We start from the raw sequence: 27,072 nt of genomic DNA, 5'->3' as shown, positions 1-27,072 counted from the left end.
ACTTTAGAGTGGCCATGAGACAGGATTTTTAGCATGTACACAGGGTACTGCTGCTCTCATCTTGATTAATCTGCATTATTTATATTGCCTTGTTGCTACAGATACTGTAATGAGGGACAAGAAGAAAATTATTCTGAACTTCCTATCTTATTTCATGAGATTTGATTTTAATTATTTTAAATGTTTGATTTTTGAAATGCTGGATTCTTCAGTGTGACAAAAGAGAATTATCATTTCAACTGTCTCTTCCTAGTCCGATATCTGAGGCCAGCCATGATTTTCCCCTTCAGTCAGAGACTGAGTACCTGTCTTGTCAGCTTTTAGAATATGGCAATATTAGGCAGTCCTAGCAGTGGTCATGATATAAGATTGGAAGTAGTCTTTGCTTATTTTTACTTTTTTTTTTTAACTTTTATTCTAGATTTAGGGGTACATGTGCAGGTTTTAGTTATATAGGTAAATTGTATGTCACAGGGGTTTGGTGTACAGATTATTTTGTCATCCAAGTCATAAGCATAATACCTGATAGTTTTTTGATCCTCTCCCTCCTTCTACCCTCCAACCTGAAGTAGGTCCCAGTGTCTGTTGTTCCCTTCTTTGTGTTCATGTATTCTCAGTGTTTAGCTCCCACCTATAAGTGAGAGCGTGCAGTATTTAATTTTCTGTTTCTGCATTAGTTCGCTTAGGATAATGGCCTCCAGCTCCATCAGTGTTGCTGCAGAGGACATGATCTCATTCTTTTTTGTGGCTGTATAGTATTCCATGTGTATATGTACCACATTTTCTTTATCCAGACTACTGTTGACGGGCATTTAGGTTGATTCCATGTCTTTGCTATTGTGAACAGTGCTGTGATGAACATATGTGTGGATATGTATTTATGGTAGAACAATTTTTATTCTCTTGGGCATATACCCAGTAATAGGATTGTTGGGTCAAATGATAATTCTATTTAAGTTATTTGAGAAATTGCCAAACTGCTTTCCACAATGACTGGACTAATTTACATTCCTACCAGCAGTATGTATGTGTTCCCTTTTCTCCACAGCGTTGCCAGCATCTGTTATTTTTTAAATTTTTTTAATGATAGGCACTCTGGTGTGAGATGGTGTCTCATTGTGGTTTTGATTTGCATTTCTCTAATAGTGATGTTGAGCATTTTTTTATATACTTGTTGGCTACGTGTATGTTTTCTTTTGAAAAGTGCTTATGTCCTTGCCCATTTTTTAATGGGGTTGTTTTGTGCTTGTTAATTCGTTTAAGTTCCTTGTAGATTCTGAATATTAGACCTGTGTCGGACACATACTTAGCAAAAATTTTCTCCCATTCTGTAGGTTTTCCGTTTACTGTTGATAGTTTCTTTGGCTGTGCAGATGCTCTTTAGCTTAATGAGGTCCCATTTGTCAATTTTTGTTTTTCTTGCAATTGCTTTCGGTGTGGAAGTAGTCTTTTGATAGGCTTTGCCCACCTTGATTTACTGGTGATAGTATTGGGTTTAAATGTACAATGTAATGGAATAAAACACAACACCTAGATATTTAAATTTTTTTTTAAAAAAAACATTGAATCTATGTGTGTGTGTATCTTTATTAGGGGATTGCATGTTTTCAGGTTTTTTGGAACCTTCATAATGGCAGTATATATGCAAAGATTTTCTTTATTCCATCTCAGTTTGTTTTGTGCTGCTATAACAGAATAGCACAGACTCATTTATAAACAAAAGAAGTTTATTTGCTCATGGTTCTGGAAGCTGAGATGTCCAGGAAGACAGCTCCAGCATCTGGTGAGGTCCGTCATGCTGTATCATCCCATGGTTGGAAGCTGGAAGGGCAAGAGAGCACTCGAACAAGAGGGGGCTGAAATTGTTTTTATAACATTCACTCTCTTGATAACTAACCTATGCCTGTGGTAATGATGTTAATCTGTTCACGAAAGTAGAGCCCTCCTGACCTAATCATCTCTTACTAGTCTCCACCTTTCAACACTGTTACATTGGGATTACATTTCCAACATGTGAACTTTGGGTGACACATTCCAACAATAGCATCTCCTGGGTCTGTATTTTAAGTTATTATTACTCATCTAGGACTAGTAAAATAAGTACTTAACTTCCTGTCATTTTACACAAAAATCTGTAAAAATATTTTTAAACATAAATAAGAAATAACTTTCAGTTTTTGTTAAAGTCTTTCAAGAAAACTATAGAAAATTAATAACTCTTAATGGATATTAAGCTCTAAAAGATTAAGTATTTGTTACTCTATCTAGAATTTTAGAAGGATTCCTTACCTATGTAGTTTGTGCTTTGGTGTATCTGTCCTTAAATGTTTTAAAAATAAAAATAGTGAAGTTAATTTCTTATGTTTACAATTATCAGTGATGAAGAGTATCATCTGAATTTAATCTTTGTAGCTTTCACTAATATATATGAAGAAGTATATACTGTATATACTATGAAGACATAGAAAAGTAATCTGTAAAATCACCTTTGCCACACATTGTTGTGTTCAGGTTATGGCCTCCACAAGATTTGATAATGGAGGGATACAAAGTAGATTTTAAAATGATCAATCCTTTTGCTTTTTTGATTTGTGGGACAACCTTTCATATGCCAACTCTAAGGATAATTCATGTCTGAATTGTTGAAATCCATCTAGAATAGCCAACTCTATTTGGAATAATAGGGTTTAGGGCATAGACATTTCTCATTCATAATCTGACCATTGTAGGAGCAAAAGAGCAGACTGTCTTTACAGCAGCATTTGTCAACCTACCACTCTGGTAAGAAATACATTTTACATTATGATCCAGATTTGTGCTCACATGTATGTACAAATGTGCAAAACAACAATCTGGGAATATTTGCCTTTCTTTTATGCAGTGTACTCTATTTTCTATTCTGTATCATTTTTATATGCCAAAAAAAAATGTTTCCTTGTGGCCCATAAAATAGATTTCAAAAATTGCTAGTGGGCCCCACCTGCAATTTGATAAACTATTTAGGATTTCTCTTATTTTTGCCTTAGTGTTTCTCTTTACTTTGCACAGCTATATATATGTTCTCATTTCTACAGTTTCCTATGAAAATGGTTGATGACTACCCATTTAAATTGAAATGTAAGGAAGATGAGAAGCTTTTAGAACACAGATACATGTGTGAACATCTGGAAAGAAAGATATTTTCCAAATTGTTTCCAGTAGTTCTGGGGGTGGGAGCTGGGATTACTAGAGGACCTCTGCATTGCTCAGTTTAGCTTTTTCTTTCCTTTTCAAACTATGACAGATAGTTTCGTACTCAGCAGTATTTTAAAAGGTAGTTCTAATTTGGTGACAAATGCCTTATAAACAAGAGTTTCTATTTGAATTTTTAAAAAAGGTCCTTTTTAGCCTGAAGAGGTTCCAAAGTCTTAGATCATAGAAAATAAATAGGAAGGAATTCCTCACAAGTTTGGTTTGTTTTATGCTTTTTTCCATGGAAGAAGATTCAGTAAAATATACCAAAAAAAAAAAAAAAAAAAAGAATGCTAAATTTGGAGTGGCAGAAAATAAGAATTTTAGTTCCTGTATTCCTATTTGGCACATAACATCTGAGCCTCAGTTAATTTGCCAGATTATCTAAGTTTATTTTCAACTTCAAAGTTTTCTGATTTTTAAGCCAAATTAAAATAGGGATTAGACTTAACTACCTACTTAAAGACTACTTTAAGACACTCTTCAGAGTATTATAGGCTGTGATGTGACCAATGAAGACCCACCCCAGGAAGCTGCTAGGATCCTGCCCTGGAATATTTGAAGTTTGCATGCTCGTGGCCACACGATCCTCAGATTCCCTTGCAAATTTGATTATTTATAGTAGCAGATTGAGTAATCAGTTGAAAAGAATTTCTTACTTCATGACTACAGGGAATATTTTTCTTGAAATTATTTTGAAATCCTTTTGCTAAGCATGATAAGTCTGAACCTGTATTAGAGGTTGAAAAGTGAAATAATAGAGAGTGTGAAATGGATTATGTTAAACTTCTGAAAATTATATACTGTTACAGGTGGCTAATTCTGTATTTGAGAGTTATTAAAGAATTGGGCTGGGTGCAGTGGCTCACGCCTGTAATCCCAGCACTTTGGGAGGCCGAGGTGGGCAGATCACGAGGTCAGGAGATGGAGACCATCCTAGCTAACACGGTGAAACCCTGTTTCTACTAAAACAAAACAAAAAAATTAGCTGGGTGTGGTGGTGGGCGCCTGTAGTCCCAGCTACTTGGGAGGCTGAGGCAGGAGAATGGCTTGAACCCGAGAGGCGGAGCTTGCAGTGAGCCGAGATCGCGCCACTGCACTCCAGCCTGGGCGACAGAGCGAGACTCCGTCTCAAAAAAAAAAAAAAGAATTGACACCTGGTAATAGTAGGCTAATTGGTTAAACAATAATTCTAAGGGAGAGTATAGTGATTAAAAAACAAATAAGGGTAGATATATGTTCTTAGAAGTTAATGTATCTCTAATAGCTAACAAAAAATGAACTCATGTAACAACTAAGTTGTGAATTCTTTAGGTAGTTGTAGAAGAAATGATCTTGAAATGGTCTGAGAAATGATTTTCTTTATTTATTTCATTTTGTTTTTAAGAGATGGGGTCTTACTCTGTCGCCCAGGCTGGAACTGCGGTGGTGCAGTCATAGCTCACTGCAGCCTTGACCTCCTGGGCTCAACCAATCCTCCAGCCTCAGCCTCCCGAGTAGCTGAGACTACAGGTGTGCACCACCACACCCAGCTAATTTCTTCATTTTTTGTAGAGACAGTCTTGCTATGTTGCCCAGGCTCATCTCAAACTCCTGGGCTTAAGGGATCCTCCTACCTTGTCCTCCTAAAGTGCTGGTATTACAAGTGTGAGTCAGTGCACTCAACTGAACGTTTTATTTTCTTAGTTTATTAGAAGTAGGCTTTAGAATTGATAATCCAGTAGGTGTAGGTTTTTTCATTCTCTCCTACGCAGTGTTTTTTGTGAGAAAGTAAGTTTGGAATGTGTAACTATGACTTCGGCTCCTGAGAACTAGAAGAATATTATATTTAAAAAGTAATTAATAATATAGATTCAGGAAGAAAGTATATCCAATACCATTCATTAGGCTTTTCTTGGCAGTTGTGTCTCATATATCATACAGTGTGTGGATGATGGGTTAACAGTGTGCTCATGAAGACTCCAAGGCCTCCCCAGTCTCAGCTAACAGGAGGTATTAGTCCGTTTTTATGCCGCGGATAAAGACATACCCGAGACTGGGCAATTTACAGAAGAAAGAGGTTTAATTGGATTCTCAGTTCCATGTGGCTGGGGAGGCCTCACAAACATGATGGAAGGCAAGGAAGAGCAAGTCACATCTTATGTGGATGGCAGCAGGCAAAGACAGCTTCTGTAGGGAAACTACCCCTTATAATACCGTCAAATCAACAGTACAGGAAAGACCCGCCCCCGTGATTTAATTACCTCCCACTGGGTCCCTCCCACAACACATGGGAATTATGGGAGCTATAAGATGAGATTTGGGTGGAGACACAGAATGAAACTGTATCACAGGAGTACATTAGTAGTAGCTAGGAAATAATATGAAATGCATTTCTTCAAAATATATAATTTTATATAAAAGATGGGAATTATGGGATCTACAAGATGAAATTTGAGTGGGGACACAGAGCCAAACTCTGTCACAGAAGTACATTAATAGTAGCTAGGAACTAATATGAAATGCATTTCTTTAAAATGTATAATTTCATATAAAAGAGCTAGTAGTTAAGAACAATTATATTAAGAGTTTAATTGTTTTATTCACTCTTTTGGGGTCCCAATATGTGAGGATTGTCATTGCAACTTCAACAGTCATGTTTGCTTGTTTTGTATATAACAAACAATATTCTAGGTTTTATTATACTATGTTTCATATATTTTTTTACACTAACTTTACCAGAAACCTGTAATTAATTGGGGCTTAAAATCTTGTTAAATTTATTCAAGAAAAATTAATAAATCCAATTATTTACTTTAAAGCTGCAGAAGAAAGAAGATCAGCAACTGGAGCCTAAAAAAGGTACCAGCCCGAAAAAAGCTGCGGAGACCACTGTGGATCTTTTAGGACTTGGTAAGTAATAAAAAATAAAAGTCACTGCTAGAGTTACAAAACAACTGAAACTTTTACTTGGAGTGAATATAATGGCTTTATCTTGAGTATGCCAAAACATACCTGTTAACTGAATTTGAAAACGTTATGATTAGTTTGCTAACTTCCCACAAAAAAGAAATCTTTAATAAGGGAGCCAGTGTCTGTCAGCACTGTTTTCACTGAAATACAAGTAATGAGTTCCTTGGGGAAAAGAAGATATCAAAGTAATCTTCAAAGGCTTGGTAGATGTGACATTTTAGCGCTTACAATAAAGAGTGGATCATTTTCTCTTCTCTCTCTCTCTCAAATTTTTAGTTTCGTGGGAGATTTTTCCCCTTAGCAAAATAATTCTAGGATAGCCTTATTGTAAAATATGTTGGTTTAAAATAAAATTTAATTTTGGTTAACTGAAGCAAGACATTTTGCATCCAGATCTAGTGACTAGATTCATATAACTTATTCAATGATAATGAGAAGTGCTGATTTTAATATAATGTCCTGTTTGTTCTCATGGCTGAAAGGTATATGTCGTCTGTGTGGTAAGTAAACAGGCCTTCATTCAAGGGGTGTTTATATTGTGCTTATCTACAAATATTGTAGCTTCTCTTTTTTTTTTTTTTTTTTTTTTTTACATTTTTTTCTTCTAAAAGAATTGGCTTGATGAAAGGTTACTTTTAGTAATATCTGAGCCTTGGCACAGGAATAATTTAAATTTTTCTTTTTTTTTTAGTTTGGAGAAAGATTGAGAAGGAAAAGAGTGAAAGGCAGTTAGTTGAAGTGGAAGAGTTGAACTTCATATACTGCCTTCCAAAAAATTGATCTTAGTTGTTATTGAATAAATTGTGTCTGTTTTAAGAATTATAGCTGAATGTTTTATTCATTTCTTAGGAAGCTGGTACATCATACAAATATACTCCCTGGAGGTACAATTCTTCTATGATGGTAAAAAGTTGTATATTAGAAATATAAAAAATAACTGTAATTTTGAAAATAAGGCTTCAGTCCAGGGGCTCTAAATATAATTATGTTGAATTGTAGTCCTCATAATTTGTTTTATTTCCTTTACTGTAAATGAGAGAAAAAGAAAAGACATTATTATTAAAGGAAAAAAAATCTTAGTAAAACTTTAGTATATCTTTATCTTCACTGCAGCATTCCTTTTCCAGTCTATATGCCTGGTTTATTAGTTTATAACTTAGAAATATAAAATATAATCTAGGCCTGATTCATATCTTACACACTCATTCATTCAACAGATAGCTACTGTCTACTGTGTGTCAAGGTACCATTGTAGACACTAGGGAGATAGATCTGAAAGAGGACAGACTACAACCCCTGCCTTCTGGGGCTTTCATTCCATCTGGAGAGACAGTGAATAAACAATTAAATAAAATGTATTGTAGGTTATATGTGGTAAGTACTATAGATGGAAGAAAACAAAAATGGATGGTTATAATTTTAAATAGGGTGGACAGGGAGGCATTCACAGATGTCTTATTGGAGCAAAGAGGTGAAGAAGGTCTGGATATCTGGATCTGTAAGCAAGAGTATTCTGAGAAGAACACAGCAGATGCAAAGGCTCTTCAGTAGGGGCCTACTTGAAGTGTGCAAGGACCAGCAAGGATGACAGTGTGGCTAAAGTGGAATGATCTAGGGGAGAGTAGTAACAGAGGAGACAAGGAAGGAAGGGGTAGGGAGGGGGCAAGCTGACTATAACAGGACTTTGGCTTTAACTCGGAGTGACCTGGAAACACATTGGAGGAATTTGCTGAAAAGAAATAATCTGACTTTAGTATTTAAAGAATTATTGTAGCGGTTGTGCTGAGACTAGATTATAGTAGGGCAAGGTGGACAGGAAAGGGTTTTTTTAAGGATGATATTACAAGATGTTTAGTGTTAGAAATGAACTTGTAGAGAGGTAAATCTGATACTTTCAGGACAAGGAAAAATTGCTCTAGCAGTGTCCTTGAATAGCCCGGAGTGGATGGGATCTAGTTGACAAATGGTATGAGTGGCCTTTGAGATAATCCATTATTGTTGGAATAATACTGCATAGTAAATAAACCTCAGGTTTCAACAGCTTACAACATTAAACATCTGTTTCTCTTTCTGTGGGTCAGCTAGGGCAGCTCTGCTGCAACTTCATTTGATACATTTTCTACTTTCCTGATTATTGCAGGGCACTTTTTACCAGCCATTTCACTATTGCATATTGTGTCTCTATTTTAAGTTCCAACAAGTGTTTCCTTATCTTCTACCACCTTGTCTCAAAGCCATTGCCATAGATTTTAGGGTTTGGTTGTGGCAGCACCCGCCTTGTATCAGTTTCTAAAGCAGTCAACTCTTGCTGTGCGTGTTACATAGCAAACAACTCCAAAATTTCAGTGGCTTACATCAACTAACATTTATTTCTGTCACTCATGGGCCTGTAGGTCTGCTGGGACGTCACTCTTTTGGACAGTGGAACAGCTTCAGGAAACAGTGTCTTTAAGGGAGAACCAAAGTTCATTTAGCAGGAGAAGCTAGAGAATGTTTGTGAAAAAAGGTTAAGAATATTAGGGGGATTTTGCAATGACTCACAGTGGGTCATTAGATCATTTGGCGGAAGAGTTCCAAAGATACGAGGGGTGGGAGATGGGGTTAGAAAGAGGGCTGTCTTGCTGTGAGGGAGTTGTAGCAGCAGGGAAGGGGAAGTGTCTTACCCAGAGCATATATAGCTCTTCACATCTGCTGGTTATCGATTTTCTAAACTCTTAAAAAATATTTTCAGACTTTTTTTTAAAAAAGCTGTGTTTCAGCATAAAATTCGATGAATTCAAGAAAGTCCAGGAGACTACAGAGAATCAAAGGTCCCTTTCAGCTCAAAACAAACAGTGGTTCTAAATCTGGATTGGTGATTGGTGTCCACCTTGGGCCTCAGGCTATTTATCTGCTCAGAAGCATGCCGTTCTCCTCCAATGGGACCCTGGTTTTCCCCTGTAAATTGAAACACAGCGGGGATTGGGGGGTAGGTGCCTTGAAGTATGATTTATGGTCATGCAAAGATGACAGCATATCTCCGTATGAGTGAGACTAGGACAGACATTAACGTAAAACATTTCCAGAAAATATAGAGAAAACCTGTATAGTGATAGTTCAGTTACACAGCTATGGATCCTTGGGACTCACGGCCTTCTTTATCACTCTTAACAGTTTCATAGTAGCCTAATACTTAAGACTAGTTTTTGATCTTTCCTTTAAATGGGACTTTAATGAACTTACTTTCTTTTTTGTAACCCAGTAACTCAGGTAAAACCTTTCTTAAGCTCACCTTTCCAGATCTACTACCCATTCGAAGTTCAGACATAAAATGCATTATATTATATATACTTTTTAGCAGAGGTTGTCCATTTTTTTCCAAGAAGGGCCAAATAGACATTATTTTTGGCTTTGCAGGCCTTATGATTTCTGTTGCAACTACTCATCTCCCATTGTAGTGTGCAAGTAGCCATAAACAAACATGTAAATGAATGAGCATGCTTGTGTTCCGATCAACTTTAAAAACAGGCATGGGCTAGGGTTTGCTCACCCCTGCTTTATGTTCCCGATAGTACCTATAAGAGCTGCTTCATATTTAGATATTAATTCGTGTTTGAAAGCTATAGGACTACTATTTATTATAGTACTTTACTCTCTAATACCATAAACAGGGTGAGATACTTGACCTGCCTCTAGTCTTAGAAATTACCGAGGGCCTGGGGCCCTTCTTGACTAAGTGCCAGATTGAATAATCTCTGAATGTACCAGATTTGAATCAAACACAGACATATCCTGACTTGAGTATGCATGTCCTATGTTAAAATATAATTAAAATCAGCTTCTAGGGTTTGTGAGAAGAGTGCTCTTCAGGTCCCCTTACTTAGGAAGCTAGTTTAGGACTGCAAATTATACTGTTAGGCTAGTGTCTATTCTTTGTTGTTTGTTAGTTTTAAAGATGATAAAAATTGACAGACTGCTTACCAATTGGTTAGGACAGTTCCCCCAGACTAATGCTTCTATTCAGTGGGGCTTATTTTTAGGGCGTGGGGGCATAAGACCGCCTCTGAGAATAAAGTCTTCAAGCACATGCTTTGGGCATAAGGCTTGAGAAGAATTACACATTACTGGCCTTGAATGTGACCTTAGAGGTTTCATTTCAACCTTCCATTAATGGTTCCTGCAGGGGTTCTGTTTTGTGGCCATCTGTGTACCACATGCACACTGCAGAGCAGCCTGGTTCCTTGTCAGGAGGCATTACCCACAATCCTACCAGACACAGAGTTGTATGTGTCGGGTGCACTGCCGAGGCTGTCTGGGGGGACCGCATCGTCTCAGTGCCCCAGAAAGCATCTCACAAAGAATCGAGTCATGATCTTGGTAATGAATGTCTAGCTCAGGGGTGTACTCATGTGTTTCTCTATTCACTGTTTATATAAAACTAATTTGATTTTATCCATTCCAGTTGTTACTTTAACCTGGGGAAATTTCTATCTAAACATTCATAACTTTTACTTTAAATTATTTTAAATACTGAACTATATGGAGAAGTAGGTAGAGATTCCCTCAGTTTTTTCTTAATTGAAACACTCAAAGGAACATACAGTTTTGGGCAAGTCGATGAGAAAAGTTTGCAAATTTTAGTTTCCCCATTCATGTTTGTGTTCAGGAAATAAAGGCTTTAACATATGACAGTGGTCAAGACAATGCTAGTGAAATTAAGCCATTAGTATATAACCCATTTTATTATTAGCAACATTTACCCAGTTTTATATGAGAGAGATGAATACAGAAAGTAATACAGAAAGTACTCTACTTACCTTTCAAGCAGAAAATTCCTACAGAGAAATTTCTAGCCATTTCTCAAAGTCCATGTGTTATAAAGCAAATTTGGGAATGAGCTGAGTAAAAGAATGCCAGATTTAGCAGCAGTGGTCCTGGTGATCCACAGTTACCAGTGGACCTGGAAAACCGCTGGTGTCCTAGAGCTACCTATTTGACCAGATCTGGAGGATGTTTGTGTAGTTGTGTGCACATCTCCCTTTTCTTGGAGGAGGATTGAAGGTGAGGAAGACTGTAGCAGAAGTGCCCAAGAAAATTTTGTAGTCAAGTTATGTTTTCAGATGTGGTTTAAAACCTGATAACAACGTGTATTGCCTCTGCTCAGAAAAGTATGTTCAGTGAACTATTATTATGAACTATTATTACCCTTTCAAAAAGGAGGTCTCAGGGATTGGTTTATTCTTATGTAATCACACTGCATAGGAAAGAAAATGCAGTTACATGAATATATTGGTGTAAGGTAACTAGCAGTGGGCAGATACCTGTAAGTGGTCCTGAGTCAGTAGTAGGGCAGTTGGTGAACTGACACCAGAAACAGGTGCCGTTGGGTGAGTTCATATCACAGACTTTAGAAGAGAGCAAGAAGGGACAGCTTCTTGGAAACAGCACAGAACCTCCAGAGAATGTGCTGGTGGATAGGACAAAGAATTGTTAGGTGTTGAGAGGAGTAAAATTGACCTCTGAATGAGGCGACTTCAAACTACAAGTAACAGGAAGCCTGAAAATGGCTTAAACATAAGGACATCTAATTATCTCATTCGAAGAGAAATCTGGAGACACGGTGGTTTGGGGCTGTGCAGTGCTGGAACAGTGAGCGCAGGGAGCCAGGTTCCTCTTTGCTTCTCCTCATTCTGCCACCCTCATCACAGCACTGGCTTTACTCTGGAGTCTTGTCGCCTTATGGCCAACACATGGAAGGTGCAGCATCCTATCCTCATAGGACCACACCTAAAGGATGGCTTTTCCTCACCAGTTTCTTTTCTCAGGAGTAAAAACTTGCCAGAAAATTCCCCAGCAGGATTCCCAGGGTACGCTTGGTCAAAATTGGATTATATTACCTCACTAGTTGCAAGAGAGGCTAGGAAAATAGTATTCATCCTATAGAGTGGAGGTAGGCTGTGCCAGCAAAAAGCGCCCAGATGGGGCTTTGGCAGTCTGTGGTATCTGGCACAGTTGCATTTCATCCTGACAGCAGCTCTTTAGGGTAGAGAGTATTTTACACACTCATACACACTTTTCCCTTTTTTTTTAATTAACTAATAATAAAACTAACAACTAATAAGCTAACAAAAATTAATTTCCAAGGCACTGCTGCTGTACTATAGAATTGGGACTCAAACCTAGATCTGTTTAATGCCAAAGTCTAATTTCAGCTCTTAAGATGAACCAAAGCAAGGCATCTAACCCAAGTATTAAATTATCTTATGTTAATAATCAGATACTGCTAACTAGATGCCAGGGGCTGTCTTGTGTGCTGACAGATATTTATTTATTGAATTTTTGCAACAGCCCTGAGATTGGTGAACTATCATTATTTCGCTTTTATAGAGGAGAAAACTGAGGCACAGAGAGGTTAAGTGAGTTGCACAAGGTCACAGCTGGTAGATTACAGAACTGGGATTTAGACTGAGTAGACTGACTTCAGGGCTCAGATTCTTAACACTATGTTGAGCTGTGATAGAAAATAAAACTCTAACAGGTGAGATTATGCTATACACAAAATAGACATTGGACCCATTCATCAAATCAATAGATGGCAGTATTAAGTCATAGGGGCGGGACACTTGGTTTAGAGGTAGTACCTGTGTTTTGTCTGCCCTCTAGCAGCTTCGTCTGGGAAATGGAAATAGGAACTCTTCTGTAGCTGAGGGCCAGAATAAATGGTGTGCCTTATGTGAAGCACCTAGCACAGTAACTTGCACACAGTCCTGTGCTGAGACTATAACCTGAACACCAGGTCATGGGAGATCACCAAGAGGTAGTACAGGCCTTTGAAGGAATTTGTGGAGAAGGGACTCAAAAATTATACTGAGTAACACACAGTAGGACTCCTGCTGGGTTATTCCTTGAATAGCCACTAACATTAGAGAGAAAGAGGGAGATAGAGGGAAACAGTGATTGCAAAGCATGGTCTGTGGCCTCTGATGGATTTGCAGTTGACTAAAAGAAATGAGGAAATTGGGTGGCCTCAGGAATCTAGTTTATCACCATTTTAAACATTTAGAAAGAAATTTGGTTATACAATCTGGTTTCGTATTTATATATTTCTTGTTCATTGAGGCCATAAAATAGTGCAGTAATTTGATATATATTTATTTTTTAAACAATCATTTCTACAAGCTTCCTCCTTATACCACTTCTCAGCTATTTCAGATAGCTCTAAATCAGTGTGCATGTGTGTGTGGTGTCTTCTGAAAGACAGCAGCACCATGGGGCTCTTCCCCTTACACAGTATCATAGTGCCTGTGCATAAGAGAATCCTCTGATCAAAAGTTGGCTGGTTTGTAGAAATGTGTAGTAGATTTCCCTGCTGGCACAGTAGACTGGCAGTTTGGTAGTGGCTTGAAAAGGGAGGGCCAGGTGGAGCCAAGATGGCCAAATAGGAACAGCTCCGGTCTACAGCTCCTAGCGTGAGTGACGCAGAAGACGGGCGATTTGTGCATTTCCATCTGAGGTACCGGGTTCATCTCACTAGGGAGTGCCAAACACTGGGAGCAGGACAGTCGGTTTAGCGCATCATGCGTGAGCCAAGCCAAAGCAGGGTGAGGCATTGTCTCACTAGGGAAGCACAAGGGGTCAGGGAGTTCCCCTCCCTAGTCAAAGAAAGGGGTGACAGACAGCACCTGCAAAATCGGGTCACTCCCACCCTAATACTGCGCTTTTCCAACGGGCTTGGAAAATGGCACACCAGGAGGTTGTGTCCCACACCTGGCTCTGAGGGTCCTACGCCCATGGAGTCTCACTGATTGCTAGCACAGCAGTCTGAGATCAAACTGCAAGGTGGCAGCGAGGCTGGGGGAGGGGCCCCCGCCATTGCCCAGGCTTGCTTAGGTAAACAAAGCAGCCAGGAAGCTCGAACTGGGTGGAGCCCACCACAGCTCAAGGAGGCCTGCCTGCCTCTGTAGGCTCCACCTCTGGGGGCAGGGCACAGACAAACAAAAAGTCAGCAGGAACCTCTGTAGACTTAAATGTCCCTGTCTGACAGCTTTGAAGAGAGTAGTGTGGTTCTCCCAGCACGCAGCTGGAGATCTGAGAACGGACAGACTGCCTCCTAAAGTGGGTCCCTGACCCCTGAGCAGCCTAACTGGGAGGCACCCCCAGTAAGGACAGACTGACACCTCACTCGGCCGGGTAATCCTCTGAGGCAAAACTTCCAGAGGAACGATCAGACAGCTGAATTTGCAGTTCACGAAAATCCGCTGTTCTGCAGCCACCACTGCTGACACCCAGGCAAACAGGGTCTGGAATGGACCTCTAGCAAACTCCAACAGACCTGCAGCTGAGGGTCCTGTCTGTTAGAAGGAAAACTAACAAACAGAAAGGACACCCGCACCAAAAACCCATCTGTACATCATCATCATCAAAGACCAAAAGATGGGGAGAAAACAGAGCAGAAAAACTGGAAACTCTAAAAAGCAGAGCGCCTCTCCTCCTCCAAAGGAACGCAGTTCCTCACCAGCAACGGAACAAAGCTGGACGGAGAATGACTTTGACGAGTTGAGAGAAGAAGGCTTCAGACGATCAAACTACTCTGAGCTGCAGAAGGAAATTCAAACCAATGTCAAAGAAGTTAAAAACTTGGAAAAATAATTAGACGAACATATAACTAAAATGACAAATGCAGAGAAGTGCTTAAAGGAGCTGATGGAGCTGAAAGCCAAGTTTTGAGAACTATGTGAAGAATACAGAAGCCTCAGGAGCCAATGCGATCAGCTGGAAGAAAGGGTATCAGTGATGGAAGATGAAATGAATGAAATGAAGCAAGAAGGGAAGTTTGGAGAAAAAAGAATAAAAAGAAACGAACAAAGCCTCCAAGAAATATGGGACTATGTGAAAAGAACAGACCTGCGTCTGATTGGTGTACCTGAAAGTGATGGGGAGATTGGAACCAACTTGGAAAACACTCTGCAAGATATTATCCAGGAGAACTTCCCCAATCCAGCAAGGCAGGCCCACATTCAGACTCAGGAAATAGAGAACGCCACAAAGATACTCCTCGAGAAGGGCAACTCCAAGACACATAATTGTCAGATTCACCAAAGTTGAAATGAAGGAAAAAATGTTAAGGGCGGCCAGAGAGAAAGGTTGGGTTATCCACAAAGGGAAGTGCATCAGACTAACAGCTGATCTCTTGGCAGAAACTCTACAAGCCAGAAGAGAGTAGGGGCCAATATTCAACATTCTTAAAGAAAAGAATTTTCAACCCAGAATTTCATATGCAGGCAAACTAAGCTTCGTAAGTGAAGGAGAAATAAAATACTTTACAGACAAGCAAATGCTGAGAGATTTTGTCACCACCAGGCATGCCCTAAAAGAGCTCCTGAAGGAAGCACTAAACATGGAAAGGAACAACTGGTACCAGCCACTGCAAAAACATGCCAAATTGTAAAGACCATTGAGGCTAGGAAGAAACTGCATCAACGAACGAGCAAAATAACCAGCTAACATCATAATGACAGGATCAAATTCACACATAACAATATTAACTTTCAATGTAAACAGGCTAAATGCTCCAATTAAAAGACACAGACTGGCATATTGGATAAGGAGTCAAGACCCATCAGTGTACTGTATTCAGGAAACCCATCAAATGTGCAGAGACACACATAGACTCAAAATAAAAGGATGGAGGAAGATCTATCAAGCAAATGGAAAACAAAAAAAGGCAGGGGTTGCAATCCTAGTCTCTGATAAAATAGACTTTAAACCAACAAAGATCAAAAGAGACAAAGAAGGCCATTACATAATGGTAAAGGAATCAATTCAACAAGACGAGCTAACTATCCTAAATATATATGCACCGAATACAGGAGCACCCAGATTCATAAAGCAAGTCCTGAGTGACCTACAAAGAGACTTAGACTCCCACACAATAATAATGGGAGATTTTAACACCCCACTGTCAACATTAGACAGATCAATGAGACAGAAAGTTAACAAGGATACCCAGGAATTGAACTCAGCTCTGCACCAAGCAGACCTAATAGACATCTACAGAACTCTGCACCCCAAATCAACAGAATATACATTTTTTTCAGCACCACACCACACCTATTCCAAAATTGACCACATAGTTGGAAGTAAAGCTCTCCTCAGCAAATGTAAAAGAACAGAAATTATAACAAACTGTCTCTCAGACCACAGTGCAATCAAACTAGAACTCAGGATTAAGAAACTCACTTAAAACCGCTCAACTACATGGAAACTGAACAACCTGCTCCTGAATGACTATTGGGTACATAATGAAATGAAGGCAGAAATAAAGATGTTATTTGAAACCAATGAAAACAAAGACACAACATACTAGAATCTCTGGGACACATTCAAAGCAGTGTGTAGAGGGAAATTTATAGCACTAAATGCCCACAGGAGAAAGCAGGAAAGATCCAAAATTGACACCCTAACATCACAATTAAAAGAACTAGAAAAGCAAGAGCAAACACATTCAAAAGCTAGCAGAGGGCAAGAAATAACTAAAATCAGAGCAGAACTGAAGGAAATAGAGACACAAAAAACCCTTCAAAAAATTAATGAATCCAGGAGCTGGTTTTTTGAAAAGATCAACAAAATTGATAGACCGCCAGCAAGACTAATAAAAGAAAAGAGAGAAGAATCAAATAGATGCAATAAAAAATGATAAAGGGGATATCACCACTCATCCCACAGAAATACAATCTACCATCAGAGAATACTACAGACTCCTCTATGCAAATAAACTAGAAAATCTAGAAGAAATGGATAAATTTCTCGACAAACACACCCTCCCAAGACTAAACTAGGAAGAAGTTGAATCTCTGAATAGACCAATAACAGGCTCTGAAATTGTGGCAATAATCAATAGCTTACCAACAAAAAAGAGCCCAGGACCTGATGGATTCACAGCCGAATTCTACCAGAGGTACAAGGAGGAACTGGTACCATTCCTTCTGAAACTATTCCAATCGATAGAAAAAGAGGGAATCCTCCCTAACACATTTTATGAAGCCAGCATCGTCCCGATACCAAAGCCTGGCAGAGACATAACCAAAAAAGAGAATTTCAGACCAATATCCTTGATGAACATTGATGCAAAAATCCTCAATAAAATACTAGCAAACCAAATCCAGCAGCACATCAAAAAGCTTATCCACCATGATCAAGTGGGCTTCATCCCTGGGATGCAAGGCTGGTTCAACATACACAAATCAATAAATGTAATCCAGCATATAAACAGAACCAAAGACAAAAACCACATGATTATCTCAATAGATGCAGAAAAGGCCTTTGACAAAATTCAACAACCTTCATGCTAAAAACTCTCAATAAATTAGGTATTGATGGGACGTATCTCAAAATAATAAGAGCTGTCTATGACAAACCCACAGCCAGTATCATACTGAATGGGCAAAAACTGGAAGCATTCCTTTTGAAAACGGGCACAAGACAGGGATGCCCTCTCTCACCACTCCTATTCAACATAGTGCTGGAAGTTCTGGCCAGGGCAATCAGGCAGGAGAAGAAAATAAAGGGTATTCAATTCAGAAAAGAGGAAGTCAAATTGTCCCTGTTTGCAGATGACATCATTGTATATCTAGAAAACCCCATCGTCTCAGCCCAAAATCTCCTTAAGCTGATTAGCAACTTCAGCAAAGTCTCAGGATACAAAATCAATGTACAAAAATCACAAGCATTCTTGTACACCAATAACAGACAAACACAGAGCCAAATCATGAGTGAGCTGCCATTCACAATTGCTTCAAAGAGAATAAAATACCTAGGAATCCAACTTACAAGGGATGTGAAGGACCTCTTCAAGGAGAACTACAAACCACTGCTCAATGAAATAAAAGAGGATACAAACAAATGGAAGAACATTCCATGCTCATGGGTTGGAAGAATCAATATCATGATAATGGCCATACTGCCCAAGGTAATTTATAGATTCAATGCCATCCCCATCAAGCTACCAATGACTTTCTTCACAGAATTGGAAAAAACTACTTTAAAGTTCATATGGAACCAAAAAAGAGCCCGCATCGCCAAGTCAATCCTAAGCCAAAAGAACAAAGCTGGAGGCATCACGCTACCTGACTTCAAACTATACTACAAGGCTATGGTAACCAAAACAGCATGGTACTGGTACCAAAACACAGCGATAGATCAATGGAACAGAACAGAGCCCTCAGAAATAATGCCACGTATCTATAACTATCTGATCTTTGACAAACCTGACAAAAACAAGAAATGGGGAAAGGTTTCCCTATTTAATCAATGGTGCTGGGAAAACTGGCTAGCCATATGTAGAAAGCTGAAACTGGATCCCTTCCTTACATCTTATATAAAAATTAATTCAAGATGGATTAAAGACTTACATGTTAGACTAAAACCATAAAAACCCTAGAAGAAAACCTAGGCAATACCATTCAGGACATAGGCATGGGCAAGGACTTCACGTCTAAAACACCAAAAGCAATGGCAACAAAAGCCAAAATTGACAAATGGGATCTAATTAAACTAAAGAGCTTCTGCACAGCAAAAGAAACTACCATCAGAGTGAACAGGCAACCTACAAAATGGGAGAAAATTTTCGCAACCTACTTATCTGACAAAGGGCTGATATCCAGAATCTACAATGAACTCAAACAAATTTACAAGAAAAAAACAACCCCATCAAAAAGTGGGCAAAGGACATGAACAGACACTTCTCAAAAGAAGACATTTATGCAGCCAAAAAACACATGAAAAAATGCTCATCATCACTGGCCATCAGAGAAATGCAAATCAAAACCACAATGAGATACCATCTCACACCAGTTAGAATGGCCATCATTAAAAAGTCAGGAAACAACAGGTGCTGGAGAGGATGTGGAGAAATAGGAACACTTTTACACTGTTGGTGGGACTGTAAACTAGTTCAACCATTGTGGAAGTCGGTGTGGCGATTCCTCAGGGATCTAGAACTAGAAATACCATTTGACCCAGCCATCCCATTACTGGGTGTATACTCAAAGGACTATAAATCATGCTGCTATAAAGACACATGCACACGTATGTTTACTGTGGCATTATTCACAATAGCAAAGACTTGGAACCAACCGATATGTCCAACAACAATAGACTGGATTAAGAAAATGTGGCACATATACACCATGGAATACTATATGCAGCCATAAAAAATGATGAGTTCATTTCCTTTGTAGGGACATGGATGAAGCTGGAAACCATCATTCTCAGTAAACTATCACAAGGACAAAAAACCAAACACCACATGTTCTCACTCATAGGTGGGAATTGAACAATGAGAACACATGGACACAGGAAGGGGAACATCACACTCCGGGGACTGTTGTGGGGTGGGGGGAGGAGGGAGGGATAGCATTAGGAGGTATACCTAATGCTAAATGACGAGTTAATGGGTGCAGCACACCAACATGGTACATGGATACATACGTAACAAACCTGCACATTGTGCACCTGTACCCTGAAACTTAAAGTATAATAATAATTTAAAAAAAAAAAAAAGGGAGGGCCAAATACAGTAAGAGGATTAGGATTATCTTTTAAGACCATGTTAGTCATTTTAGCAAATTAGCCTAAATACTATTTAACTGTATGAAAAATTAACTGAAAAATAAAAATAAATAGCTCCACTTAGCTCTCAGGCACACTGAAACAAATTGAAAACAACTTAAAGCTTGAAAAGTTTAATATGCTTCAAATTGACATTTGTGACTTAAATTTACTAAAATAAGACATGTGAGTTGATGTTACAAATCAAGTCTTGTGTTTTAATATAAAGAAATTCCAAGTAATAATAAAAATTAAGGAGAAAACTTTAAATGGTTTCTTGAGTAGAAAATAAAAAGGGTTCTTTGATCAACATGGAAATTTAGAAAGCTTTAAGAAGTTTTGCCATTAAGGAGAGAATCACTTCGCATCATGGAAGCAGCCTTGTTTAAACAGTGCTGTTTCCGCTTTAAATTCATCACTGGTTATGATGAAGCTTCACTAGTTATGGAAGAAGAATTAGATTTGGGAGTTTTCATTGTAGCAATGGTGTACTACAGGTAGAAGGTTCATGCTCAGTCAAAAATGGTAATGAAAAACAGCCATTTGTCACATTCTTATCTGCCTTAAACTGGATTAGTAATACATAAAATCTCATGTTGCTCTTTGACATTTTTTCTTATTTGTGCAAATAGATTATGACCAGCTAATGCCTCTGACATTCAAGTAAAGGATGAATTCAATTAATATTTATTGAACACCAGCAGAGTTCATGCAACACTGGTAAACACCGGAAGATGCAGCTCTGTGTGTTTATAGTAGCGCAAGACGGGGATGGGGCTGCTGTCCAGAACCTGGAAGACAGAATTATCATTGAGGGAAAAGATGGGATTGTCTAAGAGAACTGGTTGTGAGAATTCAGTTGGAAATCTGGATTAATGCTCAAATTCCAATTTAAATTCCATTTTCCTTAATTCAGAGGTTGATTTTTTCTTGCTGCTGCTAGAGGAGAATCAAATAAGTTTATTTTGTGCTATGCAAACTTATTTCAAGTAAAATCTAATGTTTTATGGAGATCACCTTTAGAGTGAATAACAGTTGGAAAAGATAAGCAAATGCCCAGATAAATGCAGCTTTTAGAGCTGTACCTTTGTAGAGGATCCTATGATTTAAAACCCATCTGTCTCTTATCATAGGGCACACAAGTGCTATGTTAGGACAGTTGGAACAGATTAGCAGGAGGGTAAGATATGGCTCCGACCAGTGAGGTAGCAGGTAGAATAGTCCTGGGAGGTGCTGTGACAACAGTGATGCAGTAAGCTTTAGACAGAGGGGCGCTCTCCAGACATAAATGTGTCTCCCACATTTATGATTGAGAGAAAGAATTCCAGCCTCACTGTACTTGTTCACCTGGAAAGGGGAAGCCCTGGTGTAGGGATTCTAGTTAAGAAGCAGTTGTAATCTCATAGGCAGATAGTTGCGTGGAAGCTGTGTCTATGAAAACAGAGGAAGAGGAGCCAGTCCAGGATATTGGTAGCAATGGCTGTGGAGTCTTCAAGGAGAATGTGGCTCTAAACTCTAAGAGAGGCGATTTTACAGGAGGAAGGATCAGCTAGGGCTAAATATGCTGGTGGTAAGTAGGATGAGGAGTGAAAAGGATTAACTACTATTTGTTTTCTGCATGGCTCTGCTGTCACCAAGAAATCCTCCCATAACCTGTGTTTGGAAAGCATTTCAATTAGTCATGTATTGAGTATGTGCTTTGTGCCAGGCATTAAATTAAGGAGGCAACTGCACTCTTCCTGGTGATGAAGCAGGTGGGACTGGTCATGGCTCTGAGTTATAAAAGTGGTGCCAGCGAGGAGTAAAGAGGCTTCTGGAGTACTGGGGCATGCCTGTTCAGCCTAAGAACATTCCAGTGCCATAAAAACTAAAAATGAAAAGGATAAGATGCTTGGGAAGGCTTCTACTTTGCAGCCCCTGGATTAGCGGAACATTTGGAGGTAGAGTTGGCAGGCCTGACTGACCCGCTGTGTGTGGCATGGCCTGCAGTGGAGGTGGTGCTGGGTGTTGTGGGCACAGGAGTCATCCTGTGCCTCAGAAAGGAGCTTGTGCCAAGTACCTGGGCTGGGTAGTGAAGCCAGCCCCTGCCCTCAGGGCACTATTTTAGGGAGGTAGGTCAATGGTCATGTAAATTATTGTAACTCTGGGTAGGGAATGGGCACCTGTTTCTGCCTGAGAACACCAGGAAACATTTCTCAAACTGGTTATAGCAGTTGAGTTTTCCGGGTGCACCATTGAGACCCGTGTTGAAGTCCTAGGCTTACTGTGCAGATTCCCTCCAGGTGAGGTAAGGATTAAACTGAGATACTTTATTGATCAGAGTATCTGGCACATAGTACTTAAATCAATATTAGTGTTTAAACTTGTATTAAAATATGAAGGGTTGTATTCTTATTTCCTTTTAGTTTTAGTTTATAAATTTAAAGTCACTTGGAATGCGCCAAGGGGAAGACAATATTGTTAAAAATACTTTATTTGCCTTATCCTCATTTGGATTATTGGTGTCAGATGAATTCTGGTATAGTTACAATTAATAGAGTCATTTGGCTCACTTCCCATATTGAGGATTTTTAGGTGGCAAGAGACTGGCCCTCATGACTTTGTCATATTTGAAATGTTACCTCTTTCTAACATCTCTCAGTGTCATGATGTGAAGTGGGCCAGTGAATGCATGCTGGGAATGCCTTCTGTTCTTGGAAGTTGTAGCACTGATTTTAATAATTTTTTTCTGCAGCTGAAAACATTTTAACCTTTTCCTGTCAGTTTCTCATATGTGGGTAGTTAAAAACATTCATCTATCAATTCAGTTCCCAAATAAGACACTAGCCTAACATCTTAAGGTAATGAAGAAAGAAAATACTTACCACAAGCTACTTAACTGTAGGTTTGATGTCTTGCCTTTAAGATGGAAATCCCATCTTCATTTTACTGCATTGTCCTAATTTCTTCTGTTTGCTCATTGCCTTTTCAAGGGGTCCTTTGTGCTTCATTATCGTTCTTTATGATGTTCCCAGCTGAATTTCCTCCATTTGCCCTAGGCTTTTCTTGTACTGTGGATCTCCCATTATTTTTATTGTCCACCAGCTACTGTTTTTGCATACTAATTAAAGGGGCACTGCTGCCTCCTGCTGCTCCCACCATCATTCTGTAGCTGAGCAAGGTGCATGTCTACGGTGAATTCTGATTAGTTTTCACAGACATCCCCTAATCTCTTAGAAGGCACTGTGTGGTCTGATGTTCTGTCTCCCCTGAAAGAGGAAGTTTCCGTGTGTGTGTGTGTGTGTGTGTGTGTGTGTGACTGTACATGTGTGTGCATGCACCAACGAGGTATAACCCATGCTGATTTAAATGTTTCTCTTACATTATGGTGATTTACACTATTTAATTTGAATAAGCCTTATGCTTTCTAAATGTTAAAGTTATTTATCTGAATAACTGTTTTCAACGTCTTGGTATTTTCTTGATTTTGTGGCCTCTGAGCTTTTATTAATCAGCAAAGACCATGTCATTAGTGGGCCCGTGATCAAAAGGATGCATTTAACTCCTAATAATTTGTGAATATTCTTGGTTGACCAAGGCCTCATTATATCCTACAGTTGCTTCCAGGAGCCCAGTTTGCTCACTGATGACCATATCCACCTGAATCCCTCCCTAAAAACTGAAAAGATACTGGTGTCAGTACAGGATAGTGGAGTGGGGACATGATGAGGAAAATTTTGAGTGTGGCACCAAATGATTTTTAGACTCTTTAAGTAACTGCTTCTCAAACTTAGTACAAATAATGATAAACTATTTTAAAGTTGTTTTTTAATTTTCAGAACTTTAAGTGATTTGTTTATAATTAGGTGCAGTTGAAATTACATGGCTTTTGATGAAATGTGGTTTAAAGAAAAGAGCACTAGTCTAGGTGTGAGAAGACTCTGTTCTAGTACAAATTTTGCTGCTTAAAAAGGTGAATGATATTGAGGAAGTCTTTTCATTGCTCTGTGTCCTAGTTGGTATAACTGGAGATAATGGAAGGAGATGCCCTTCTCATCTTGCATGGGGACAAAAATGATAACATGTAAACATTTCTTTAAAAACATCCAGGATGAATGTAATGTTTATAATGATGGTAATGATAATGAGTCTTTAATTGTCCTTTTTAAACACTGAAAATTAAAAACACAATGACCTTCAAAATGAATGGAAGCAATCCCTTTTAAATAATGTGTTAAGCAAGCTAAATGTTGTAAGTAAAATTAGCAACTATTAAAAACCCATTGGGAACTTGTATTTGCCAATTTTGCAAGACTGAGAAGTTTTCATTTAGGTTAAGAATTTGTTTTTTCAACAATTCTGTGAATGCATAGCTTTGATAGTAACTAGAAAAATTGATGGCTGTGAAATCCAGAACCCACCATTAAGGGATCACGTGGGGAGAAGATGGAGTAGATACAAAAGAGGGGCAGGTATGTTGCAGATGGTGAGAGCAGAGAGCAGTCACTTATGCTCATCACAAGGATGCTGTGTAGAGAAAAATCTTGGTGAGGCCTGGCAGAAAGTTCCTTACCTCAGGTTTTTGGGGAATATGAAAAAGTCTTCCTTAATCAATTGAAAACAGTGTCAGCCTTGCCACAAAGATTGCTGTCCCTAAGCAGGTGCTTCCTCCGTCTCATTCTAAAAAGGATTCCGAAGTCCCTCAGACTTACCTTGTGAATTGACTTCATGACAGCTCTATTAACCATGGTGGCTGGTTACAGAGAGATCACAACTTTGTTGTTTGTGTGAAATGCCAGAAATTTCAAGAGGCTAATTTTAATATAGTAATAATAATAAAAAGCACATGGAAAGAGAATATGGACTTGTTTATAGTGCAGTGGTAAAAACAGAATTCAAGTTACATTGCAGTGAATGGACATGAGCTGTGTAGACTTTATATAGAGGAATGTTCTGTTTTTATGGTGAAAATCTGGAAACTACCTAAATTCTCTTGAGTCACACATGGAATAAATAAATTATTATAGGCACATGCAGTATCACAGAATGCAAATCCCCTACCTATACATAAATAATTTTATATAAAGAAGACTATTTTTGTATGATCCTGTATACATTGTTTTTAAACTTGTGGTAAAACACACATAAAATTTACCATTTTAAATATTTTACAATATATAATCAGTGGCATTAAGTACATTCACATTGTGCAACTGTTACCACCATCTATGGTGGGTACTTTTAGTTTCTTCATTTTTGCACGGTTTGAATCTTTTACAAGAATGTGTTGCTTTTACAGTAAACATTGAATAAGATTACAATCTAAGACTTTGCTCCTGCTCTGTGACACTGGACAAGTTATTAGTCACATATGTGATACTAAAGGGGGTTAAAGGTAAAATAAGACTTCAGAAACCAAGTAATGTGCTGTGTGTTGTTTTATGGATTAGAAAATATGTTGCTAGATACCAAATGTGGTTTAGATTTGAAAGTATAAGTAAATATTCTGAGAGGAGTCTAAGGTACTAAGTAGAACAGACTTAAAATTTCTGAAAGCTGTACAGTTTATAAAAGTAATAAGACACAGCATTGGCTTGTAGTGGATGAACTTTGTGATTCTCACTAAATGCATCCTGGGCACACTGGTGTTCTGTGAACTAGATTGACATGTGCTATAGTAAAAAGCAATTGATAGTATTTTCTCAGTTTGCCAAAAAATCAACGGGATTTTCTCATGTTAAATTTTTTTTTGCCATTAATTTGTCTGATTTTGTTAACTACTACTTAATAAAGTAAAAACAACTGTAACGGAAAAACTGGAAATAGTTGCTTATATTCAGCTTGTCACCGTTTTTTTTCCTTTTATTTTGGTTGTAGTTTACATTGTTTTAGAGGACATGTGCTTCTATTTGAGTTTAAATTTTATAAACATATAAAATTTGTACATAAATATATATACATTTTATATATAATTATATTTGTAGCTAATAAAGTGCTTCCTCAATTCATGTGATAGAATGAAACATGTCTAATTGATGATGATATTTGCCCATCTCTAACTCTGTAGCTCACGAGTTAAAGCACCACTGGCTTATATGTCATTATTATTGGACTTTCTTTACCGAAGTGCAGATACAAACAAAAAAGGTATTCTTTAGTTGTGTTTTTAAACCTAGAATGCCTTGTCCCTTTAAAATACCACTTTATTTCTGGCTGATATTTATATAATGTACTATACATCATGTAAATGGGGTATGGAATGAACTGGAAAACAAAGTAGCGCTTTAAGGAGGTCTAACTTTGAATATTGCCATTTGAAAGGGTTAGAAATGAAAAAAATTATTTTCATGTATGAGTCTTAATTCTTTGATAGTTGTCTCAGTTTAAAATTCTATATAAATTATAATCTACGTACATTGTTTTATTGCTTCACCTTTTAATTGTCCATAGTACTTGATACAGATATAACATGTATAATACATATCAATATGTTTCTTTTAATGGTTGTGATAATGTGATATCACTGAAAATGACTTGAAAAATTTGCAGTCGAATAACTTTCAGATTAACCTAATTTGGGCTTTACACACTCTTTTGTAAATTAAATAGCAAAAAATATTTTATCGTGATTATGTGTTAATAATTCTTTGTAACTGAAGCTTAAACAGGGAAATAAAAGATACCAATTTCTATAGGTATACTTGGAAAAAGACAAGAACTCTCTGAGTTTCTGTGGATTGTGGTGGAAATATGAATGAGATGGTAGACCCTCCATTGAATTTGTCAGTATTTGAGTATCTACTTTGTGCAAGATACCCCATTCATTGTTGAAAAGGTTTTTAAAGATGACAGATTTCCCTTTGATGAGAGTATGGTCTACCAAAGAGGGATCAAATGAGACTGTAAATTGTTAAGATAGAAGGTTAATTAGGCTATAACTCTGAAGAGGCTGGAGTCGTGATGCTCTGAACTGTTACTTGGTTGTGGTTACAGAAAACTGAACCTTGTGAGATGTTGCAGTCCTGGAGTGCTGTCATGCAAACTCAACCCACAGCACTCCACTTCAGCTCCTGCCCCCGGCCCCTCCAAATGGTCACGAACATAAAAAGGGGATATAAAATAAACCGGTTTTGAATTCTTGAAATTACAGTTTTAAAAACTGTTTTTTAATTTGAATTTTTAAGTAGGAAGCTCTGTCAGAGTCCCTTTCCCTGTACAGTGCAGTGGCTTGGTACAGCCATCACTAAAAGTGGCTGTGCTGGAATAAAGGACTTATTTTGGAGTTTTATGGATGCTTCCTGTAGAATCAGTTTAAGTATTGTA

The 27,072-nt window shown here is 38.3% G+C and overlaps 1 protein-coding gene across 10 annotated transcripts in view; it reads left to right on the top strand.

Annotated features, from left to right (window-relative positions):
• The window catches only part of SMAP1 (small ArfGAP 1), a 187,621-nt gene that overhangs the window by 150,458 nt on the left and 10,091 nt on the right, over positions 1–27,072 (top strand). For all 10 annotated transcript variants that reach the window (XM_055256971.2, XM_055256991.2, XM_055257020.2 and 7 more), the window contains one exon: positions 6,033–6,123. In XM_055256971.2, the coding sequence (XP_055112946.1) occupies positions 6,033–6,123 (91 nt within the window). The remainder of the gene's footprint in view (positions 1–6,032; positions 6,124–27,072) is intronic.

The sequence above is a fragment of the Symphalangus syndactylus genome, chromosome 2, assembly GCF_028878055.3.
Source record: "Symphalangus syndactylus isolate Jambi chromosome 2, NHGRI_mSymSyn1-v2.1_pri, whole genome shotgun sequence".
Lineage (NCBI taxonomy): Eukaryota > Metazoa > Chordata > Mammalia > Primates > Hylobatidae > Symphalangus > Symphalangus syndactylus.
This window is presented reverse-complemented; position numbering and strand designations above follow the sequence as displayed.